The sequence below is a fragment of the Anguilla anguilla genome, chromosome 15, assembly GCF_013347855.1.
Source record: "Anguilla anguilla isolate fAngAng1 chromosome 15, fAngAng1.pri, whole genome shotgun sequence".
Lineage (NCBI taxonomy): Eukaryota > Metazoa > Chordata > Actinopteri > Anguilliformes > Anguillidae > Anguilla > Anguilla anguilla.
In genome coordinates, this window is record NC_049215.1 from 26,313,084 (window position 1) to 26,335,420 (window position 22,337).

General features: G+C 44.0%; 1 protein-coding gene across 4 annotated transcripts in view; it reads left to right on the plus strand.

Moving 5' to 3' along the window:
* gdap2 (ganglioside induced differentiation associated protein 2) overlaps positions 1–21,521 on the plus strand; it is a 28,867-nt gene extending 7,346 nt beyond the window's left edge. For all 4 annotated transcript variants that reach the window (XM_035393415.1, XM_035393418.1, XM_035393414.1 and 1 more), the window contains exons 8-15: positions 333–492; positions 2,167–2,317; positions 2,714–2,790; positions 6,445–6,521; positions 7,934–8,073; positions 10,536–10,590; positions 11,009–11,152; positions 18,298–21,521. In XM_035393415.1, coding sequence (XP_035249306.1) covers positions 333–492; positions 2,167–2,317; positions 2,714–2,790; positions 6,445–6,521; positions 7,934–8,073; positions 10,536–10,590; positions 11,009–11,152; positions 18,298–18,339 — 846 coding nt within the window. In that variant the 3' untranslated portion in view covers positions 18,340–21,521. The remainder of the gene's footprint in view (positions 1–332; positions 493–2,166; positions 2,318–2,713; positions 2,791–6,444; positions 6,522–7,933; positions 8,074–10,535; positions 10,591–11,008; positions 11,153–18,297) is intronic.
* Positions 21,522–22,337: the final 816 nt, after the last annotated feature.

Below are 22,337 nucleotides of genomic sequence, written 5' to 3' on the forward strand. Positions count from 1 at the left end.
GTTTGTTGGTGAATGTAGTTCATCTGCATTGATCCACATGTGGTTGGAGGATTGGTGTCTGAAGTATTCCAAGTATCTGTTAGGGTGTGTACTCTGGCTGCTCAAACACTTTCTGTGCATTTTAATTGCTGGTTTCATTTGACCAAGTTTTATACATCAGGTCCAGATGGGGTGATATATGTGTGTAGGTAAATGGGGAGCTGACATGGGTTGATTGGCCTGTTCGTCATTGGGGATTCTAATATACGCTCCTATAAGGGACCGTTTCTTTGGGCTGAAATGACGCGTTTGAATGTAGCTCTCGGTGATGTCATCCTTGGTGTCTCCCTCAGCCTGTGTACAGGAAGCTGCTCCCCCTCTATTACCCGCGCTCGGAGGAAGAGGAGCACGCCAGCCTGCCTCTTCTCCCGGGCGACATCGGGAACGCCGAGGGCGAGCCTGTGGTCCCCGAGCGACAGATCCGAATCACGGAAAAGCCAGGCACCCTGGAAGGTTTGTCTGTAGCTTGCCCCCGTTGGGATGTAAATGGCCCTTTCACAACGTGCAGCATCATTAGCCACTCCTGGCTTTGCTGCGAGCAGGTTAGGACCGTACTCACAGAAAGCCACCGGCTGGCAGGTTCTGCTCGCAATGTTAGCATACTTTTGGTAATGCCTGGAATGACACAAACTGCTGTGCATTGTGGGAGTTCTGTTTACATCCATACCACAGCTGTAAAAACTGTATTCATTAGCCCGAGTCTCAAACCTTGGGGATTGTCACCACAGCCACAAGTTTCTTTCAATCTATTTACTGTATATTATAAAGGGGAGATCACTACCCATATCTTATCCCACAGCCGTTCAGGTACGGATTTGGCACGATTGTGCTTTGTTGTCGCTAAGTATTGCAGACAGGAACTCCATGTGCGACCCTAGTTCCGATTCCTCTTCCATTTGAGCTTTTTTTTAAAAAGAACTGAACTTGAAAGGGTGTCAGATTGGAGCTGCTGTGGCTCCTCCGTCAGAAGGGGGCGCCGCTGCGCTGATTGCAGCAGGCTTGTGGAGGAACATTGAGTGGCGAAGTGCCGTCTCGTGGTTTCTTTCTCCTTGTGAGAGTGCACACAAAGAGTTAAACACAAGAGCTTGTGTTGCTTGAGGGCTGTTGTATGTCATTGAATCATTGAGTTCTTTAAGGTGAACTCAGGTCTCTTGATGGGGGCTAGCTGTATTGTAAGCTGTCCTTTCCTCTGTGAGAGGTTTGTAATTTCCAACACCAAGCAGATACTGTCTTCTTTAACACAGATCAGGTGCAGTATCTGGAGGGAGAACCCTACTGTGGTTTCAGTAACGGGAGATCACTGTAAAATGCGACCGCAGTTGTGCTGTGCGTTTGTACGCCAACGGCCAGTGCATGTCGTCTTGGAAACTGCGTTCCATCTGGATGAGGGAGAGAGGCACAGCTGGTCCAAGCAAAATGAGCAAAATCAATAATGAAGATAGATGGATAGATAGATAGATAGATACTTTATTGTCCACTTTTGTGGAAATTTGCCTTTGGCTTCACCATAGTTGCAATAAAAACAAGCAGTCACACAATACAGGCTACAAACAACACAATACTAACAATATTGGTTTAGACAACACAGGCCACAAACAACCCAGTACACAGACAACACAACACAACAGAGCTTCAAGTACCTTCCCAGTTCATTGAAGTGCTATGGTCAAAATATTAAGTATTTAAAGTGGATTGAGATATTTACAACATAATTTACGAACAACTTCAAACAATCACAGAGCGTGAAGCACAGGGTCGGCAGCCAAAGCCGCAAACCCCCAGATGATGTTTCTCCTGATATCTGCAAAGACGGATGGGGGAGATGAGGGAATGAATGGTGGAATTGCTTGCCATTTTTCCTGTGCTGTGTTCTGTTGCGAAGAGTGTGAGAGGCAGCAGGGCTCTGTCATTGGGATCAGTGCACTTCCTGTGGAAATGAGCTCTGTGGGTTTTTTTAGTGTGCCCGTTTGGTGGTGACCTGGAGGTGGGGTTCAGCTTGCTGCCCCTGTGATGGGTTCAGACCTCGTACCTCCTCACCTAACTTGGACTCGTTCGTCATTTCACGGAACCCTACTGTGTGTGTGCGCGTGTGTGTGCGCATGTGTGCGTGCGTGTACGTTCCTGCAGAGGACTCTGAGGACGACTGCCTGGATTTGGACCTGGGTTTGGTGGGCACGCACGCGTTCGCCCGGATGGAGGGTGACGTAGACAAACAGCGACGGCTCGTTCTGCAGGGCCAGATGTCCGAGGCGTCCTTACAGAAACAACACCAGAGAAAGTGAGAGTCCCACACTGCACCTACATCCTCTACACTTACACCCCCCTACACCTCTCCACTTACAACCCCTACACTCCTCCACCTACAACTCCTACACCCCTACACCTATACCCCTTCACCTACCCTGCTCTACCTACAACCCCCTACACCCCTCTACCTACACCCCCATATACCCCTTCACCTATACCCCCTGCACCCCTGCACTCCTCCCCCTACAACCCCTGCACCCCCGTACACTCATCCTCCTACACCCCCCTACACCTCTCCACCTAAAATCCCAACACCCTTCCACCTACAACCCCTCCTCCTCCTCCTCCTCCTGTCTGTGTGTCTGATGGTGACAGGAGGGTTTACGCGGTTTCGCGGTCACATGAGGTCTTTTCCTTGTTGCTGCAGCTACAGCCGCTGGCTGTGCCGGGCGAGGGCGGAGGACCTGTCTGACGTAGCGGCGCTTAAAGCACTGTATCAGACCGGTCAGTTTACACCGCCTCCCTACGCCTTCCACTGCACTTACCTGTGTTTGCATTGTCCGTTTGTTTATTCTGCATCTGTTTGCGTGTGTCCATGCGTGTGCGTGTGCGTGTGGAAACGCCGTGACACACTAAGCCGCGCTGGCTGTTTCCTGTGTGATCTGGCAGAGCCGTGTAGCGGAGCCTCATCTGTGAAGCTGCACCGGGTCCGGTGCTTGAGTTTTGGAAAGGAAAGGCTCAGTTCCAGCTCATCGATTACCGCAGTCATCCTGACGCGAGGCCTGATGGCATAATCTCTTTTCTTGGTACTGAGTTTCAGGTGTAAAAATACTTCCCACAGCCGTGGTGTGCGGGAAGTCCCTCTGCGTGTGGGTCGCTCGCTGTGAGAAGTGCAGGGTACAGGGCAGCAGAGTGGGCCGAGACCATCCCAGGTGCGGTAGTCACCCTGAGATTTGGTGAGAACAGCTGATTGCCCGTACAGAAGTGAGCAGCGGAAACCGGTGAAGCGTAGCATGTCATCTATTGCTCAGCCAGTTTCGCTTTCGGATAAACGAACAGAAAAGTAAGAATCTGGAGTTGCAGCTCTCGCTCCATGTCGTCAGGAACACCCTTTGGCCACTAGGAGGCAAGCAGCCTCCTGCTTCAGTCTCTGTGGTGATCACCATATGCAGACAGGCCCTCTTTTCCAGGAAGACTGACACTGTATTTGAAATGATAGTTTACTATGCAAACCGTAAGTGAACAATGGCTCAACTCTACACTATCTAGGAAGTAAAATGGGGTCTTAGAAAGACCAGTAATTTGCCTCTACAAATATAGAGTTAACTGCATCCCAAGTGTTAACAAGGCTTTTCACCTGTATGGCTGATCGCTTTCAGCCACAGCCGCGTGTGTGTGTTTCTGTCTGTCTGTCTGTCTGTCTGTATACACATGCATACATACCTACATGCATACTTGCATACATCCGTCCAGTTTTATTCAGTTAACAGGCATTCCTGTCTAAGTCTGTTTAACACACGTTTTTGCGTACCGCATTTTGGTGATGAGCTGAAATATTTGCTTGACTGCCTTTAAAAAGCACAGATCGCCCCTTTCTCTTTTCGCGTTTGTGTTTGCGCAGCGTACGGGGATAGCTGTAATTTGACCGGGGTCTATTTTTAGGCCCGTCTGCAGGCGGCATTCTTTTCCCTTGACTCCGGCTGCGCGCACCTGCGCCTGATTTTCGGAGCGTACCGCGCGGCTCCAGCGCCGCAGCCCGCCCCGCCGCGCGCCCCGCCGCTGTCCTCTCGCCGGAGCCGAGCGTTCATCGAAACAAGCCGCGCTCGATCGGTCTGTGGCACAACAGCGGCCCCTCTTCACCGCCGCTACGCTTCCGTTCGCGTCTCCCGGCCCGGGTTCAATCACGCTCCGAGACCCGGTGGCTAATCCGCTGTAGGAAAAATGGCTGTGTATAAACAGTGGCTGATGGAGGGAGTCGGGGACGTACACGATCCCGGCCTGAGATGACACGCGTAAATAATTTATTCTTTGAAACGGCTGAATTTGAATGTCCGAAAGGTTGAGCTGTCTGCTTGTTAGAGCATTTGCTTGTATCTCCTGTTCCATTTTAGCTCTCAAAATATAATAGCTGTAACCTTATACCTATACACATATTTATAACACAGTCCGTCATGTGTTATTAAAGTCACTGTAACAAGCAGCTTGTAGGGAGACTAGCGTAACTCTGGCAATGCATTGACATCAGTCCAGGCCAGGCTCATGTGATATACCTGAAAATGTATTGAGCCTGTTTGAGGACAAGAGAAATTGCAGCGATACTGCATTTAAAAAAAAATCTCTTGGGATGTAAACCAAGGTCCTGTACCTTTTTCTGGGGTAAATTTGAGAATAATTGGGACCATAAGCAAATATCAAATATACACCATGGCTATTGAAAAGTGAAGTCACTTCACATGGCAAAGCAGGATTGGTTACCATTATACATATTGGGAATATTTGCATATGTTGGATTGAAGTGGTTGTACAGTTTTGTAGGAGAGCATTCTCAATTGTTTACATGTGGTGGACTCAAATCGTGATCATGTCAGTTTGTAGTTATACTTTATAAACTTGACTATGGAGAAAGGACTAAATATATAATATATTAATATATGATATTAATTTCCCAAAAAAATCTGCCCCTTCCTTAGCAAAGATGTCACTACTGAGCCATATTTTATAGTGTGTTATGACATTGGTGAGCACATTTGGGGGGTCTTTGACTGTCCCCCTATGCAGAATCATTCAAGGTCCTTTGGATTCTTCATCGGCACTTGTGGGCTGGCCTGTCCAGTTCAACCACAAATATTCATTTTACTTAAAGTCGGCAGAATGAGATGATTATTGCAAAACTGTAATTTTCTGGTGAGTTTAGTTTCTTTTTTTGGTTGATTTGGACTTTGGTTTATCCCTGGTGATTCCACTTCCTTGCACATTTAACAGTTTCAGTGGTTTTAACCTTCTTAATTGTTGGCCTAATTGTGCAAAGTAGCATTTTTTTATAACCATTGGTTGACTTATGTGGGCCACCAACCCTTTTCCTGTCCCTTTGGTGGTGGATGACTGACAGATTTTACGTGTGTGTTCTCTCATTTTTATTCCCCTACGAAATGGGAAACTGTGAGAAGCCAAAATATAGTTCCAAAAGATTGAAATGAACTAGGACAGTGGTTCCCAGCCTCAATCTTAGAGCACCTCTGTGTATGCTGGTTTTCATTCCAGCCACAATTGCAATGCTATCATTTTTGAAAGATGTTAATTTTCCATAATTAGTTGATTTATGTGTTTAGTAGGATTATTTATTCTCTTAACCCACATTATGTCAGGAATAGCTGTGCATGCCATAAAGAACAAGGCTACGTTTACACCGCCTGGTAAAAGTGACCAAATTCCGATTTTTTGCTCACATGTGGCACAGATCGGATATGTAGGCTACTATGAACGTGTGAACAGGAAATAGCATGTGGAATCGGATATTTTCAGATCCGTTTTGGGCCACATTCATACGTGAAAATAATAATTCAATCAGTTGCTATTGGAAACATCAACGGACATCCCGTGTATTTTGGCCTATAACGACTCTTCATCCTGCATGCTTAAAAAAGAGGCAACCTTGATTTTCGTCCCTTTACCGAGCCTTCGTCCCCCGTCTGATACAGTCGCTGTATGACTCTCGTACTCGTTCGCTAAGTGAATCCTTTTAGTGAACCGAGTCAAATTATTTGAGTACCCGAAAAGAACCACCACTGTTGAGGACTGGTCTAACTCATTGCATTCTTAATAGGAGAGGCTGCCATCAGATCATAACTGGCCAAGGAGAACGGCTATTATTTATCCGCTGTGCTGTTTAAATATGTACATTGCTGTCTAATGTTACAAGTGTCTAGTGAGCAATGACATTGACACCAACAGCCTGAGTGCACAATGTCATATTTACTTACTGTTTGTATACATGATGGTCTTGTTCTTCTGTTGTGAGCCAGGAGTGGGGAGACAGTTCCATGGAAATGCTCTGTCACTGTTGGCGTGCCATGTGTCTGCGTTGCCAGGGAAGCTTGCTGTCTGTGCTTGTCTTGGTCCGAGCGCTGTGCCGTAGTTTCTGTTCGTTTGTGTCCACAGGAGTGGACATCTGCGGGCGGACGGTCATGGTGCTGGTTGGGAGGAACATCCCCGTGTCCCTGATAGACATGGAGAAGGTAAGGCGATCGGTCACGGTGCCTTGAAGGTCTGGTTGTTGTAAACTTCATATGAGCTAAGATGTGTGCAATATCAAGAGCTGATTTTATTTTAGTTGCTTCAAGGCGAATAATAGGGACATTTGAATGTCAGGTATGCAAAATGTGTGTGCTTGCGAGAGAGCATTTGTGGCATCTATGTTTGGTTATTACATTGTATTTTTTCTGAACAGTCCTGTACATCTATGCCAGATGCACACTATTAAAGTTACTGGAATTAACAACTTTAAATATCCAGTTTGTTCGGGTAGAGTATGGTGTGCCAGTACAGCTACTTGCTCACCCACTCATTATCATATTGTTTTTCAGTCCCGTGTCCTCCACATTTCATACACGTTTATAAACTGACAGTACAACCCAATCAATCCAGGCTAAGCTCCAACTTACCTGGAAAATGAGTACAGTTCAGGGAGGATGAAGACCGTTTATATAGTCTTCCAGTGGAAGACTGTCTTTATTGAGGATCCATTAGCTGCAATATCGCAGCATTTCAAGCTCCTGTGATGTGTTAAAATTTAAAGCTCATGAATGATTCCACAGGGAGCTGTCCTCCTTGGCGTGCCAGTGTGCGTATAGTATAGAGTATAGGAAATGTTCACTTGAGGAGCTGCACAGTGTACCCAGTTACAACTGAGGAGCCGTCATCATATCTGTGGTGTTGTTATCCACTTTTTCCCCCTCTGTGATTTGAAATGCCCAGACCTGTACATCTCAGTAAGAGACTCCAGTAGTTCAGAAGAGTGCAGATGAGCATGCCTTCGCCGTGTGCTACTTTACACCGAGCAGTCCGGCTGCGCAGTCAGAGACAGTTCATGAGCAGCTGGGGTAGTACAGAGCAGTCCAGCTGCGCTGTCAGAGACAGTTCATGAGCAGCTGGGGCAGTACAGAGCAGTCCAGCTGCGCTGTCAGAGACAGTTCATGAGCAGCTGGGGCAGTACAGAGCAGTCCAGCTGCGCAGTCAGGAGCCGCTGTGGCAGGCAGACGACATGTTGGCTACAGGTTTCAGATGGACCTGAGCCTGTGTCCCGTCATCCGACTGAGATAGCCCTACCATCTGACCCTCCCCCCCCCCCCAAGTGCAGCTGTGAGATTCGTTGTGCACCCCCCTGCCAGCAGTTGCCACGGACACGGCCAGGATTCGCTCGCAAACTGCGGGTTTTATAACTGCGCCCAGAACCACCGGTCAGCTGGACCAGCCTCCCAAACATGATGCTATTGCAATGACTTCATTATTATGGCTGATGGCTCCTGGTGCAGATGGGTTTTATTCACTGCCACGTATTCCCCATGATGGAAAAAGACGCTAACAGAGGAAGAAGTAGCCAGCCGTTTTGAGCCAGTGTACGTTATGCTGTGACATGTGTCTGCCACAGGCTCTACTCTACTTCATTCACGTAATGGATCACATTGCGGTCAAGGAGTATGTGATGGTGTATTTCCACACGTTGACCGGAGAGCACAACCACCTGGACTCGGACTTCCTCAAGAAGGTCTATGACATCGTTGACCCAAAGTAAGTGGGGTGGGTGGGGAGGGGGGAGGGGGGATAGGGAGAGGGTGGGGCCCTATGCCAAAGTGGGAGTTCATGGTGCCATTTCAGCCAATCATGTTGGTTTATTGTGGTGAGCAGAGCGTCTTATTCCGCCAGGTCTGTCAGTGAGTCCTGTGGACCCATGATGCCTCACTTCTCTGGCAGGGTTCACTTCCCAAGTTTTGTTTCTTTCCCGAAGCACCAGTAAAGAGACTCAGATTCTGTTTTCACATATGTAACCCTGCATTTCTCACACAGTCCCCTGTTCCTCTACCTCACTTCCGTGGTACTCCAGCTTTTTCTTTAAGCGGTCTGCAGGGTTTGCTGTGAGGGTGAGGAGGTCTGGATAAGAGCGTCTGGTAATGAGCGCAGTGTAATGCAATGTAATGGGTGAACGATCCTCTATTTTGGTTCAGTTGACTTCTGTCCCACTGGGTTTGGTCTGGCTGAGGACTGCCTGGCCTGCCTCAGGAGTTGGCCTTGTTACTTTTTTTTGCTGGTTTTTGGTTGTGAGTAAAAGCGCAGCAGACATGTATGCACCAAGTCTGCTACTAATTGCACAAATGCACACAATACTCACAACACATAACCACACACACACGAGCACATCATGCCCTCGTTCAGCTTCTAATCCCAAAGACACATGCACACACACAGCCTTGTTCAAATACTTGGTTGTCGGATAATCACAAACACAAACTCATTCACAAGCTTACACTGCCTCTCATGCGTATAATCCTACAGGCACACAACACACACATCCGTGCCTGCATACTCACATATTGATTGTGAACTTAACTTTTTTTACTTTATGTTCTTTCTTTTTTGTGGAAAAAATGACATGACTTTGAAAGGGATAGCTACACCAACATTGGCAAGACATAAATTGGAGACAGTGAAGTTCAATTACCATTTGGTTTATTTCTGAAGTCCTGGAACAACAGAGCAATGCCTGTTTAGAATATCTTATGTAAACTTCCTGATTAAGCTTTCGGACCGAAGGTGATAGGACAGAACAGCATACACTCAAACTCTCCATTGTTCATTTCATACCACTGTCCTAGTCTTCGAGGTGGATACGCTCAGAACCTTTCAACGCAAATCAGGTACAGCATTTCATGTGAAGGACAGTAATTCCCTTCCCACGGTCCTTCGAGGTAAGATCTACCAAGAAAAACATCACTCTGGCCGTCTTGCGGACCATCTGTCTGTGCACTTTTGACAGCGTGCTCAAAGGAAACATAAGTGCTGGTGGCCTGTCCTCTATTTATTCTTTAAAATTGGCATTGTGACATCGCTCACTTGAGTTTGTGCCAAAGTCTCAAGGCTGACCTGAAATCAGACCAATAACGTGTTCCATTGGAAACAACGAGATTAATGTGAAACTGTCCAGTGATGTTGGACTCCATTTTGACTCTCTGAGCCAGAGAAGTAAGGGCCAGCGCAACTGGACCAGCACCAGCGTTGTAAAACTCGCCGTTAACTGCTGTTGGCTGCCTGTCTCATTGTTAAACACAGTGAAGACCAGTGCCCATTCTGCCACTGGGTAGGGCATATGTTTGGCAAAGTCAACTGTCAATCATTCAAATAATTGAAATTATAAAGAAAAGTTTGGAAGTATCCCAAACCCCTAATCTCTTTCACATCATAGTATGCCCCTCCCTGAAACATGAGCTTGGCAATCAGCATATCAAGATCTGTATCTTTTCAGTCATTTATCTACATAATTACTTGTTTGAGCCGGATGTACAGGCTTATGTGATGGATAGTTCTAATGTGGGAGATGATGAATATATTTGGCTGGATTTTATCATTCACATGGATATTATTTCACTTAGCAGCCGCCCATATTCACATCTGACAACTTTCTGGTTGAAACGATCTTATCCATTTCTCTCTCTTTTTTTTTTTTGGAGGGCGAGGGATATTTTACTGGAACAGTTTAAGTACCAATGATGGTGGGCTACCAGGGAACCTGCTGCATCACCGTCAGGGAAGAAGCCCACTATCTTAATGGCTCATACACTGGTGCCTGTTTTTGGTGCCTTTTTTAAAATTTACTCTATTACTGTAGGCCATGTGTTTGTTACAGGATTGTCTGTGATCTTCCCTGTGTTCTCTACAGGAGGGTCTGTGAGCTTCCCCATGTTCTTTACAGGAGGGTCTGTGAGCTTTTCTGTGTTCTTTACAGGAGGGTCTGTGAGCTTTTCTGTGTTCTTTACGGGAAGGTCTGTGAGCTTTTCTGTGTTCTTTGCAGGCTTGTCTGTGAGCTTCCCTGTGTTTTTTTACAGGAGGGTCTCTAAACTGCATTAGAATGTGTCCACTTGGTCTCAGAGACAGACTGGGGGGATTAAATATTTTAAAAACTATTAATTATTATAACATAATCTCTTAGCTGGAACAGTGCTATTCATTTTATAAATATTATTTTGTCTTGTTTAAAGGTTTAAGAAGAATCTAAGAGCATTCTACTTTGTACACCCCACATTCCGTTCCAAGGTAAATACATTTCTCAGATATGGGTTATCACTAAACATCCTTTCTTTTTTGGACGATGAAGGCATTTATCTCGTATTTCAAATTATTTCCTTCTGTATTTAAACCCTGAATGGCAAAATGATCTGAGCTAAAAAAACCTTGTTGGGGTTTATGTAAACTCTGCTAGAGGTGATTTAATACTGAATGATTTTCTGTGTAATCCCACAGAGATTGCCTGTTTGATGCACGTCAGTTTGTCCTAAGTTAACGATAAGCATTCATTTATGCTGTTCCAGCCACCTTTCTCAATAAGGCTGACTTTTGAGTTAATCTCATAGAGACCTCTACCTGATGTTGAAACGTATGTTTAACCACACCCATGTCACCTCAGCTTCTGTCAGTCATGTTTAACTCCGCCCCTCTTCCTCATCCGTCTCAGGTGTCAACGTGGTTCTTCAGCACCTTCAGTGTGTCTGGCCTGAAGGAGAAGATCCATCACGTGGAGACCCTGCAGCAGCTCTTTACCTGCATCGTCCCTGAGCAGATCGACATCCCACCTTTTGTCCTGGAGTATGACGCGAGAGTGAGTGTCCCCTCCATTTCTCTGCCAATATTGCCATCCTTGCATTATTCCCATCTTCACAATATTCCCATCCTCACAGTATTCCCATCCTCACAGTATTCCCATCCTTGCAGTTCTCCCATCCTTGCAGTATTCCCAACCTCACAGTATTCCCATCCTCACAATATTCTCATCCTCACAATTTTCCCATCCTGACAATATTCCCATCCTCAACATATTCTGGTCCTCACAATATTCTCCTCCTCACAATATTTCCATTCTTGCAATATTCCCATCCTCACAATATTCTCATCCTCTCAATATTCCCATTCATGGAACCTCTGCTTCGTGTCCTCACAGTCTTACCCTGCCACCGCCAGAACAGTTTCCTGAAATTGCAGGTTTTCCTCAGCGTGACCTTGCATACGCAGTCAAAGCTGTACCCTCATTATCTCACAGTTATTGCCAATTCTGTGTTCTTTCAGACCTACTCTTTCACTGCTAGCCTCTGCTTGGTGACTTGCATGAATGTCTGCACACAGATCTAACCGTAAGCACAGTCTGAAAGCGTTTGGATAATTTTGGATGTTTTCCACTGTGTTTTAATATACTTCTAGTTCTGTGTAATTACTTATATATATATATATTTATATATATATAGAAAGGATGCTGTATGTAAACATGAGCTGAAACAGAGTTTCTGTCATTTGTAATTCTGAGGTGTTGTTGTCTAGGTAACTGGACAAAGTTTAGTCTCAAATTTTCAACATGCTATAGCAAGTGGTACAGCAATTAGAACTGGACGGAAGACACGTGATCAATGTCCAGGGCACAGAATGGAAAAAATGAAACTGAAATTAATTAAAAATGTTTATGGAATCTTACCGACTAGTATATGACAGTTAAAAAAATGTCATTAAAGATCATAGTTGCTGGCTGATGTAATTTGAATGAGAGTTTGGCAGCTGTAGTACCGATGCACATGGAGCCACATTCACTCTGGGGCTTGCAATGTAATTAAAGACACCAGTTATGAATTGAGTTGGTGAACTGCATTTTCACTGAAAACCCAATTGTTTCTTACTTTGTCTAGAGATGGTGACCCGGTCCAAGCTGACTTTGTCTGTAGACCCGTGCTGTGCCCTTATCTTCAGAATGATACTTTCTAATGGCTTAGAGGGATTAATCGAGGGCAATATTCAGAATTTATGTTGAAAGAAACCAAATTCTAGCAGAGAGATAACTTAAAAGTAAATTTCCTGTTTCCAACAAAACACAATTTAAATTATCTACCATCTTTTCTAAACAGATATTTCTTCTTTCAGACACTGCCAAGGTCACAAAATGCTCTGTAGATGCAGACAAAATGTGGGTATAATGGTCTCGAAATAGCTTTTAAACTATCACAGACTAGAATATAACTGCCATGGTGATTATGGTCAATTTATTTTAGAATAATTTATCCAGCAGTGTGAGATTTGTGAGATTTGGTCATTTATGAAGCTCTGCTATTTTGGAAATGCCACGAGAAGCCGTTAAGGAAACCAGAATGAGCAGCGCTGCTTAAGAAATCCACACGAGAGTCTGGTTAAACTGGGATGCATGTGATGTTGTTGTGGGAGTTAGCCAAAGATAGCCCTCACAGAGGCCAGAATTTATGTTTTTGTCTGTCCAAGTGAATATCTGAACTATCTGAGGCTTTTCCTCTTGAATGGACTTGCTGCCAAAATTTAATTTTTTTTAGGTCTGTGACCAAAATTGTGCCAGCACAGGGCAGGCTCACGAAAGCCAAACCGAAACCACAGTGTGCCCAAATAGCAGCAGATTTTATTTTATTTTTTCCGAAATTCTGAATCAGCGTTCTAGAACGCCTCTGCTTTCAAGTACAAGTAGTGATTGTTACATCAGCATTCGAATGTTCAGTTAAGAACATTCTAATCACATATTTGTGATCTTACACCTTAAAGGCTAGAGAAGCTTCTTCAAAATCTGCATCCGTTCGTGTTTCCACTTTGTCGTCGTTCTGAAAAGTATTTCCGTCCGTTGGCAAAATGTGCGCTGTCCTCTGTCTTCCAAAGTACAGCTTTTCATTTATTTTTAGTTGCAGTAACGTTAGACCCTTCCAGTCCTTTCTTGTTTCTGCTTGCTGTTGTTAATAAAAGACTCTAGTTTTTGTCCAGGCCCCTCCATGCTCTGCGGACAAATGTGTCGGAATGTGTGGATGCTTGCCTTTAAAACGCCGGCCTCCAGAGTTCATTGAAGACATGCAGTGTGCCAGAGGAACAGGCTTTATCCATCTGCTTGGGCCTGACATGTTTTTGTTTTGGCAGAGTTTCATATAAATACGGCCGACTGGCTGCCCAGCCGGACGGGTATGAAACCAGATATAGTGTACACGCTTTTGCCTCATCTAGCTTGTTATCACTGATTCAGAAATGTGAACATTTAACGGAAACAAGTCGCACTTCCTATTCATTAACAACTGCAAGCGCTATCAGTATTAGACTAGGGGGCATGTCTTGGCACTGCTGATAAAGAACAGTGTGGGAAAGCAGACCTTTTGTCATAAAGGAGGGAGATAACAAACCACAATTTACACGAGGTGAAAGATAGCAGGTAACTGAAAATCAGATGTTTTATTAGGAAAAATGTTCTAATGAGATCCCAGTTTCCACTGGTTTGATTATTGGTTATTAACTTAAACTGAGCAGCATGGCTATAGAATGAGAGAAAATAAATTAAAATGATCTTGTGTAATTTGTGATGATCAAGCATTTCACATACAGAAATTTGGAGTATTTTCATGTCTCTTTCCAAGTTACAGACATTAACAAACAACCTGCAATCCCAATGAATTCTGTTTATTTGTTCTTCACTGAGAGATTAGTCATCTGCCCTTGCACTGTACGACATGGTAGCATCTGTAGTCTAGATAGGCAGCTTAGGAAATAGTGAGTTCTTCAGCAGGTAATGGTGATGGGGAAGAGGTCTTCAGCAACTAATAGTGATGGAGAAAACGGTCTTCAACAGGTAATGGTGATGGAGAGAAGGCCTTCGGCTGGTAATAGTAATGAGAGAAGGTCTTCAGCAGATAATAGTGATTGATAGGAGGTCTTCAGGTGGTAATAGTAATGAGAGGAGGTCTTCAGCTGGTAATAGTCATGGAGAGGAGGTCCTCAGTGGGTAATAGTCATGGAGACGAACTCCGCAGATAATGGTGAGAGATAGGAGGTCTTCAGAAGATAGTAGTGGTGGATAGGAGGTCTTCAGAAGGTAATAGTGATGGAGAGGAGATCTTCAGTGGGTAATAGTTATGGAGAGGAACTCTGCAGATAATGGTGAGAGAGAAGGTCTTCAGCAGGTAATAGTCATGGAGAGGTATTCAGCAGATAATTGTGATGGAGAGAGATTCAGCAGGTAATGGTGATGAAGAGGAGGTCTTCAGCAGGTAGTAGTAGTGATGGAGAGGGGGCCTTCAGTGGGTAATGGGGAGAGAGAGGGGGCCTTCAGTGGGTAATGGGGAGAGAGAGGGGGCCTTCAGTGGGTAATGGGGGGAGAGAGGGGGCCTTCAGTGGGTAATGGGGAGAGAGAGAGTGTTGGAGCACCGTTAAGTGACCGTGGTTCGGAGAGGAACTTGAGACCAGGGCCGGTTTTCTCTTGGGGACTGGAGTTGGCTCCTAGCATCTAGCAACTGAAGCTTCGCAGAACAATGAATCATTGTGTGGAATGCACCTCGTTAATGTATTGTGGAAAAAAGATTAATCGCTTCTCGAAAGTACGACCGCTTCGTCATTTAGTGTTTTCTGAATCCGATTATTGACTGGTTTCTGGATTCCCCCGTTCTCAAGTTGCCTTTATGTTTTACGCAGAAACAATAAGGCTGCGGTTTATACAGGCCCATGTGGAAAGCTTGAGTAAACAGCCTGATGACGGGACGCCTGAAGAAAAGGGGAGTTTAAACGCAGAAGTTGCATGATTTATGTCTGTATTTAATCTGGCAGTCATTCTGCTTCTTTGAGCTCTATTTTCTGCAGCAGATGATATTTGAACCCTATTTTCCCCCTTGATTGGCTCCAGTTTACGTATCTGCAGGCCATGTTTTCCACGTTGTCTCGTGTTTTCTGAGTTTCATTCTTTTTGTTCTGGCTATGTTCATTCACCCTGGCAAATACAGTGCCACAACAACTCTAATCAACACCAGGTATATCTGCGGTGCATTTTTAAATAACTTTGAACTTAACGTGCAATTCATTCATCGTCGTGTGGGTTCCTGGTTCGTCAAAGGGGGAAAATGGCACGCAACCTGTGAATAATCTGATTATGTAGTTGATTACGAAGGTGTTTCCTGTAAGGGATCTTATTGGTTGGGGAGCAGGGAATGAGCGCCCTGCGATGTAAGGTCACCCCACCACAGGCTGTGGTGGTCCAGCTCCAACAGCTTCTGGCCTAACTCTTGGCCTCCCATGTCCAATGTAGATTTCACTGAGCTCTTTCACTCAGTCTGTTGCATTTGGGGGGGGGGGGGGGGAAGACAGAACAGGCCAAACCTGCACTGCAGAAGAAGTGAGCGAAGGGCAGGTTTGATTCTTGTGCCCATCTGTCCGTTTGTTCACTTTATCTGTCCAGTTGTGTTTGCAGTCTGTGCCTTGGCTGCCATTTCCCAGGAAGGCTGTCAGAGCAGCACTTCCTGTCTGGTTCCGATTACTTACAATGTGCAGGAAGGGGATCTGGCTGAGTGCATCTGCTTTTAATGGTAACTACCTTCAGCCTTTGGTCCTTTGGTTCACAGTAGACTTTGGATTGATGTTTTTTTTTTGTCTTTTTTCTCAGATGTTCTGGCAAACACAAATATTGTGTTGCAGAGTTTATTTACCTGGTGAGCCTTTTCCTCTCTGGCACATACACTAACCTACGGTGGAATTGTTTTACCATTGTTCAATTGAAAAACCGGGTAGTTGACATCTTTTCATGGCATTCTGGAACTGTTCTTATCGGAATTAGCATGTCAGTGAGCATGGTTGTGTGGCTTTATGTCAGCAGCTCACAAATTTACCTCTGCAATTGTGCCTTCTTGAATGTTCCTAAAGCGGCTTCTTCTGCTGAGTGTTTAAGAAGGTCCACCCTGTGATTAAGCCAAGATCTCGACAAGGGGATTTTTTTTTTGTTTGTTATTTCCAGATGTCTCTTGGAGTCTTTACTAAATGATGAAGAACCACTTGCATGATCAGACAAAGTAAAAAAAAAAAGAAAAAGTATCCTTCACAAACAAAACAAGTCTTCCTGGTGGTCGTGCTTGTGGTTTATGGTTATGACATGAGTATACTTGGGTTATGGAAGAGGTTATGACATTACCTAGCTTAGCTTTGGTAACAACATAGGTAGCTTTATTTAAATCAACTTAGTTTTCCTTGAGTTAAGTTTGCATGTGTGCTAGACGGTTTGGATGATTTCTGCCGTCTTGGCGCTTACTTTGAGTCTGGCTGTCCTTCGGCTGTGATGGCTCCAGGGGCCTGTTGTGTGGAGTGGGAGGTCTGGACTCCTTCCTCCCATGGAGCTCCATCGTTCCTCTTCCAGCTGAGCCTGGCACTGCAGCCCAAAGGAGAGGCCTTATACTTGGTAAAATGTAAGATGCATATATGAGATGTAGCTAGTTTATTTCCGGCTAGTTTTTGAAAAAAAAAAAAACCTAAGATCTGCTTGCTTACTGAGGTGAGGAAGCTGCTTGTGGTCATGTTTCTCTGTTACCCGCTGCATAGCAGCACAGTGTGTGTTCTCTGTGTCTCAAAAGCTCCTCCTTTGTAATGATTCAGTTCTGTGCTGCGTGTCTGCGCTTCATGATTTGAGTGTTTAGTGTGCTCAGTAAGGAGGCGGTATTGCTTTGAGAAGGTGGTGTCAGGAGAGGTCGTCTGAGTGAAGTGGTGTCTGTTGTGTGATATTTGAGTGTGCTGTGTAAAGATGGAGTCAGAGCAGTGGAACTGAGTTAAGCTGGGAGTATACTTACAGCAGAAGTACAACTACATGACGTACAAACTACATGACGATAAACACTGCACTGAGAGCAATGCACATCCCTGCTGGCCGAACTAGCAGAGGTGTTCACACACTGACGTAAATGCAGAGAATACCCGCGATTGGTCTGAAATATCACATGGTTGGCTGTGTTTGCTGCTTCCCATCTCTTCATCTGATCGAGTGGACAAACATGCCATCTTCTTTTTCTTCTTCTCCTTTTTTGCTGCATTGATAAACTTAATACAAATTTGTTTCATAGCTGTGGTTCGATTTCAGCTGAATTTGCCTACTTGCCAAGCATGCTCTCACCTTAAAGGTTGTTCCAGGTGAGAGGCACTCCTGTATGTGTAGGTGGTGTCAGGGTAACATCACTGTGTTAAGGTGGTGTGAGCTGACTGTCATTCTGTCAGCCAGCAATAATTATGCAAATCAGCGCAAGGGTCATTCTGCATGACCGTATTTAGTGCTCACGGTTACATTTTACATCAGGAAATTCACGTGTCATTACACAGAGCTTGTTGATTGTTATCTGTTACTGTAATTGAGGGGTATTAAGCCAGGGATGCTGGAGAATTGGGAGAAATTGCCAGCAAATGTGTTGTCTTTATAAAACAATAGTCTCCAGCCATTATCCATATCTGTATGTGGACCTGCAGACAGAGTCTTTTGTTTTACACTTACAGCATTTGAGGTCTGAATGACCCGTTTGCTTTCTGTAAGATATTCTTTCAGAGCAGAACTATGAAACTATTGGATCAACAAGAAGGATATACTGTTTCCCAGAACTGTTATGGATGACCATGAACTGCTGCTGTGTCAAAATATTCCAGCTGTCAATGATAGGGTTCTTATGGGGGAAGAAAAATGGCCTTTTGGATTAAGAGTCTAAAATTAAACGCATGAAATATTACATTAGTCCCTAGCAGTCAGCCTTTTCCAGAGCAACTTGAACAGTAAGGCAAAGTATCTTGCTCAGGGGAGCAGCAATACACCACCTGGCATTTGAACCCATCACCCTCAAGTCCACCACCTGCTGCATCCAAAAAATAATCATCTGTTCCTTTTTGATTTGCACATACAGTAGATGGAGGTTTGCGATCATCAGTGTGTCTGAAGGGTTGTGGCTAACCGCTGTCCTGTTTGTTCTGTTGCAGATGAACGGTCCGTACCGCCCGGCCCACTCCTCAGGCCTATGAAGAAGCATGGCATACGACCCCAGGACCGGGTCGCACACTGGTTGTGATTGGGTCTTCAGTTGCCCAATGACGGCGCAGACGTTCAGTGCCCGAAAGTATGCTTTAGACTGTAGCCAAGCTACAGCCAGATGTACAGTACAAGTAGCTGCTGCAGGTATTACCCTGGCCCTGAATCTACTTCCTCTGTCACCAGCAAGCCTGCAAGAACCTGTCTGCTGTCTACAGGGTCTGTACGGGGAATCTGCCTTTATTTTACTGCCTGAGTACAATCGGCGTGTATGGAGCCATAGAACCTTCCCTGGAATCTCGTGCCGGAACATTTCGAGGCTGCGCCACAGCTGTGTCTTAAAGCTCCCAGACTATGCCCGTCTCTGTGAAGGTGCCAGTCTTGGTGTGGGTACGTTGTGAGTGTGGCTGTTTCTGCCATCCGCTGGTCCCTTTGTGCCGGAAGCCATTACTCTGCACGTCCAGGAGCCGTCTGTCGCGGCAGACGTCTCGCTCGCCTGTCGAGCGTTACTTGAGCCGCTGGTGTATGCAGTGCCCCCCCCCCCCCCCCCCTTTTTGAGATTCCCACGCACGTGTTCCGGATGTCAGTCATCTTTGCAAATATTCCACGAGTTGGGCATTTCTAAATAGGTGATGCTACATGTCTGTCCTTAAACCTCACCCCTTACCTGTGCAAGTAAACGATTGAAGCTCTCTGTGTGTTTTGAGTTGATTTTGTGTTGCCTTCACAGACTGTAATCTTGCCATTAAAGGTGGAAGAGTTGTGCAGAATATTTTTTGGGCGTGTAATGTTGGAACCATTGCTCATCCCTCAGGTGAACCCTTGTTCTCACGGGACGGTTCTGAGGTCCTGGAGGTCCTTTGTTGTGCCGTACCTGCAAGGAAACAGACTATAAACATGCAAAACAGGGCAGTTTAGGGCCTAGTGCCACAGTACTGCCAGGCATGCACACATGCACACAGACGCACACACATGCACATGCATGCACGCACACGCACACGCACACACATGCATGCACGCACACGCACACACAGCACCAGTAGCAGTAATCAACGTACACTTCTGGATTTTATCACAGGCCTCGTATCTAGGGCTTTGTGACATTTCCTTTGAATTCACTGGCTGATCACTGTCACTGAAGAGGATGTGCTGTTAGCATGCCCTTATTTGTGTTTGTATTGTTTGGGTATAATCTATTGTGCACAAGGTCACAGATGTAGCTGTGCGCTTTTCCCTCACAAGTTGGTTGGTATGTATGTATGTGTGTGTGTGTGTGTGTGTGTGTGTGTGTGTGTGAGTGAGTGAGAGAGAGGGGGGATCTGCACATGTGGCACTGTCCAGCCAAAGTCCACAGGTCCAGTTATCTTTGTAAATGTGCTTAATGCTATCACTGTTGTACTGTGGGTGGGTGGGTGGCACAGCACACAAAGTGTTTCTGACATTTAAGTTGTATAACATTTTCATGAGCACACTGCATTACAGCACTGACAAGCAGTCACCCAGAATATATAGCCAGTTATGACATGTAACACAGAGTAAAATTGGTGTGTTCCTCTATGGGTTATGAATTATTCTGTACATGTTAACGGAATAGCTCGTGTATGTTGAAAGTATTTATTTTTATTTTTTTTGGCGTCAGCTTGATCACACTCATTAATCATCCATTAATCATCACTCACCTTCACAATAATTTGAAATCGGAATTTGCACGTTGTTAAATTTAGCTTTTGCTCTTTTGTTTTGGCTTTTCGGCAAAGTCAAAAAAAAAAAAAAAAACATTTGTAGATTATTACTTGTCTGGTCTGTTTTTTTAATGGTTATTTATTGGTATTTATGTTTTATAATGAATAAAAATGAAAGGTGTTATGGTGCTGGGACTGACACAGTTGTCCATGAGCTTTTCTGTGAATGCTCGGAGGGTTGTTCGTGGCACAGGAGTGAATTCAAAGAGATCAATGGTACGTAATGTAAGTGCTGACAAACTGGTTTTCTGTTTTTAATATTAAGCGTTGTATTCAAAATGGAAAAACATGTTTTATATGGATATCTTATATATAAAGTATCTTATATGGGCTCCCTCCGTTCAAATGGGTGTTCACTTGGTGTTCATTTCATTTCAGTGGTGTGTCTTATATCTGAGGTATATGCTGAATTACAGTAGTTCTACTGATTTACTGAAACTGAGCGGGTTTTTCATATTTTAAGTGTGTGATTGTGATTGTGCAGACTCGTCCAGGCTTTCATTTTGTTCTGCCCGTTGCACCCCCACCCCCAGCCCAACCCCAACACCAAGCCCCCCATAATAAATGTGCATAGTCTGTTGCATTAAATTAGAGCACACAATTGCAGTGCTGTTGTAGAAGACTCTTTTTAAACACATGCCCCGTGTCATTTTTTCCTCTGAGAATTGTATAATTATTCGAGTTCCCTGCTGCATCGGGTGTAGCTCTTTCTCTGAAGCTACTCCAAAACAGGGCAACTTCACATTCCACTTCAGATCACGACGCATCAAAAAGAAAAATGGAGGCTTCAAAATCCAAAACTGGAATCCTTGAGCCAGTTGTTTTTAGTGTACGTGTTCATACAGATCACGCTGATCAATATTATTGTAGCCAGAATTAATCGTAGCCTGTATGTTTCTGGTATCCAGTGTTTATTTTGTCTTTACTGTTTCTGTCTGATAACCCTTTCCTTGCCTGAGATATCATGCATCTCAGGGGACAGAAGACCCTTGTAAATGGAGTTTGCTCAGAAGAATTTGCTGTACTCTGAGTCGGAGGTTCCCAGTCCTGTTCCTGGAGGTCTGATTTCCTGTATCTTTTCACTCTGATTCCAACAAAACCATACCATAAACAGCTAGAGATCTCACTGAGCTGCTAAGTAATAGAATGAGGTGTGCCAAATTAGGGTTGAAATGAAAACCTATGGGTCGGTAGATCTGCAGGAGGAGGGTTGGAAAGCCCTCCTCTAAATGCTTGTTTATCTAATCTGTGGTATATTTCTATTTCACGAGAGGCTGTACTCAAGGCATTTTTGTGTAAATGAAATTCACGATCAGAGATTTGGTGGTTTTTTTCTGTGTCCCATACAGAAGAGTTGAAAGACATTTTCTGAAATAAAAACTTTTTCATGTATAAAATGTGAAAATAAAGATTTTTTTTATTTATTAAACCATTTTATTTATGTGTGGTGGTCTTAAGTCTTTGGTGGTCTTAGTGGTATTTTCAAAAATATGTGAAAAAAATTCTAAATATGTGATTTTGCTATTCAAATCAATGCACAATAATGTTTATTTATAAACCATGGTGAAATATATGAAAATAAATTGGTTTTAAGACATTTATGATGAAATAATGCTTTCGGTCCAAAATCACCAAAATACATAAGACTATAGTCTTATGTCGAAAATGTGAAAAAAATGGAAAAATTCTAAATATGTGATTTTGCTATTCAAATCAATTCACAATAATGTTTATTTATAAACCATGGTGAAACATATGAAAATAAATTGGTTTTAAGACATTTATGATGAAATAATGCTTTCGGTCCAAAATCACCAAAATACATAAGACTATAGTCTTATGTCGAAAATGTGAAAAAAATGGAAAAATTCTAAATATGTGATTTTCCTATTCAAATCAATGCACAATAATGTTTCTTTATAAACCATGGTGAAATATATGAAAATAAATTGGTTTTAAAACATTTATGATGAAATAATGCTTTCAGTCCAAAATCACCAAAATACATAAGACTATATATAGTCTTATGTCGAAAATGTGAAAAAATACAAATATTCTAAATATGTGATTTTGCTATTCAAATCAATGCACAATAATGTTTCTTTATAAACCATGGTGAAATATATGAAAATAAATTGGTTTTAAGACATTTATGATGAAATAATGCTTTCGGTCCGAAATCACCAAAATACATAAGACTATAGTCTTATGTCGAAAATGTGAAAAAATACAAATATTCTAAATATGTG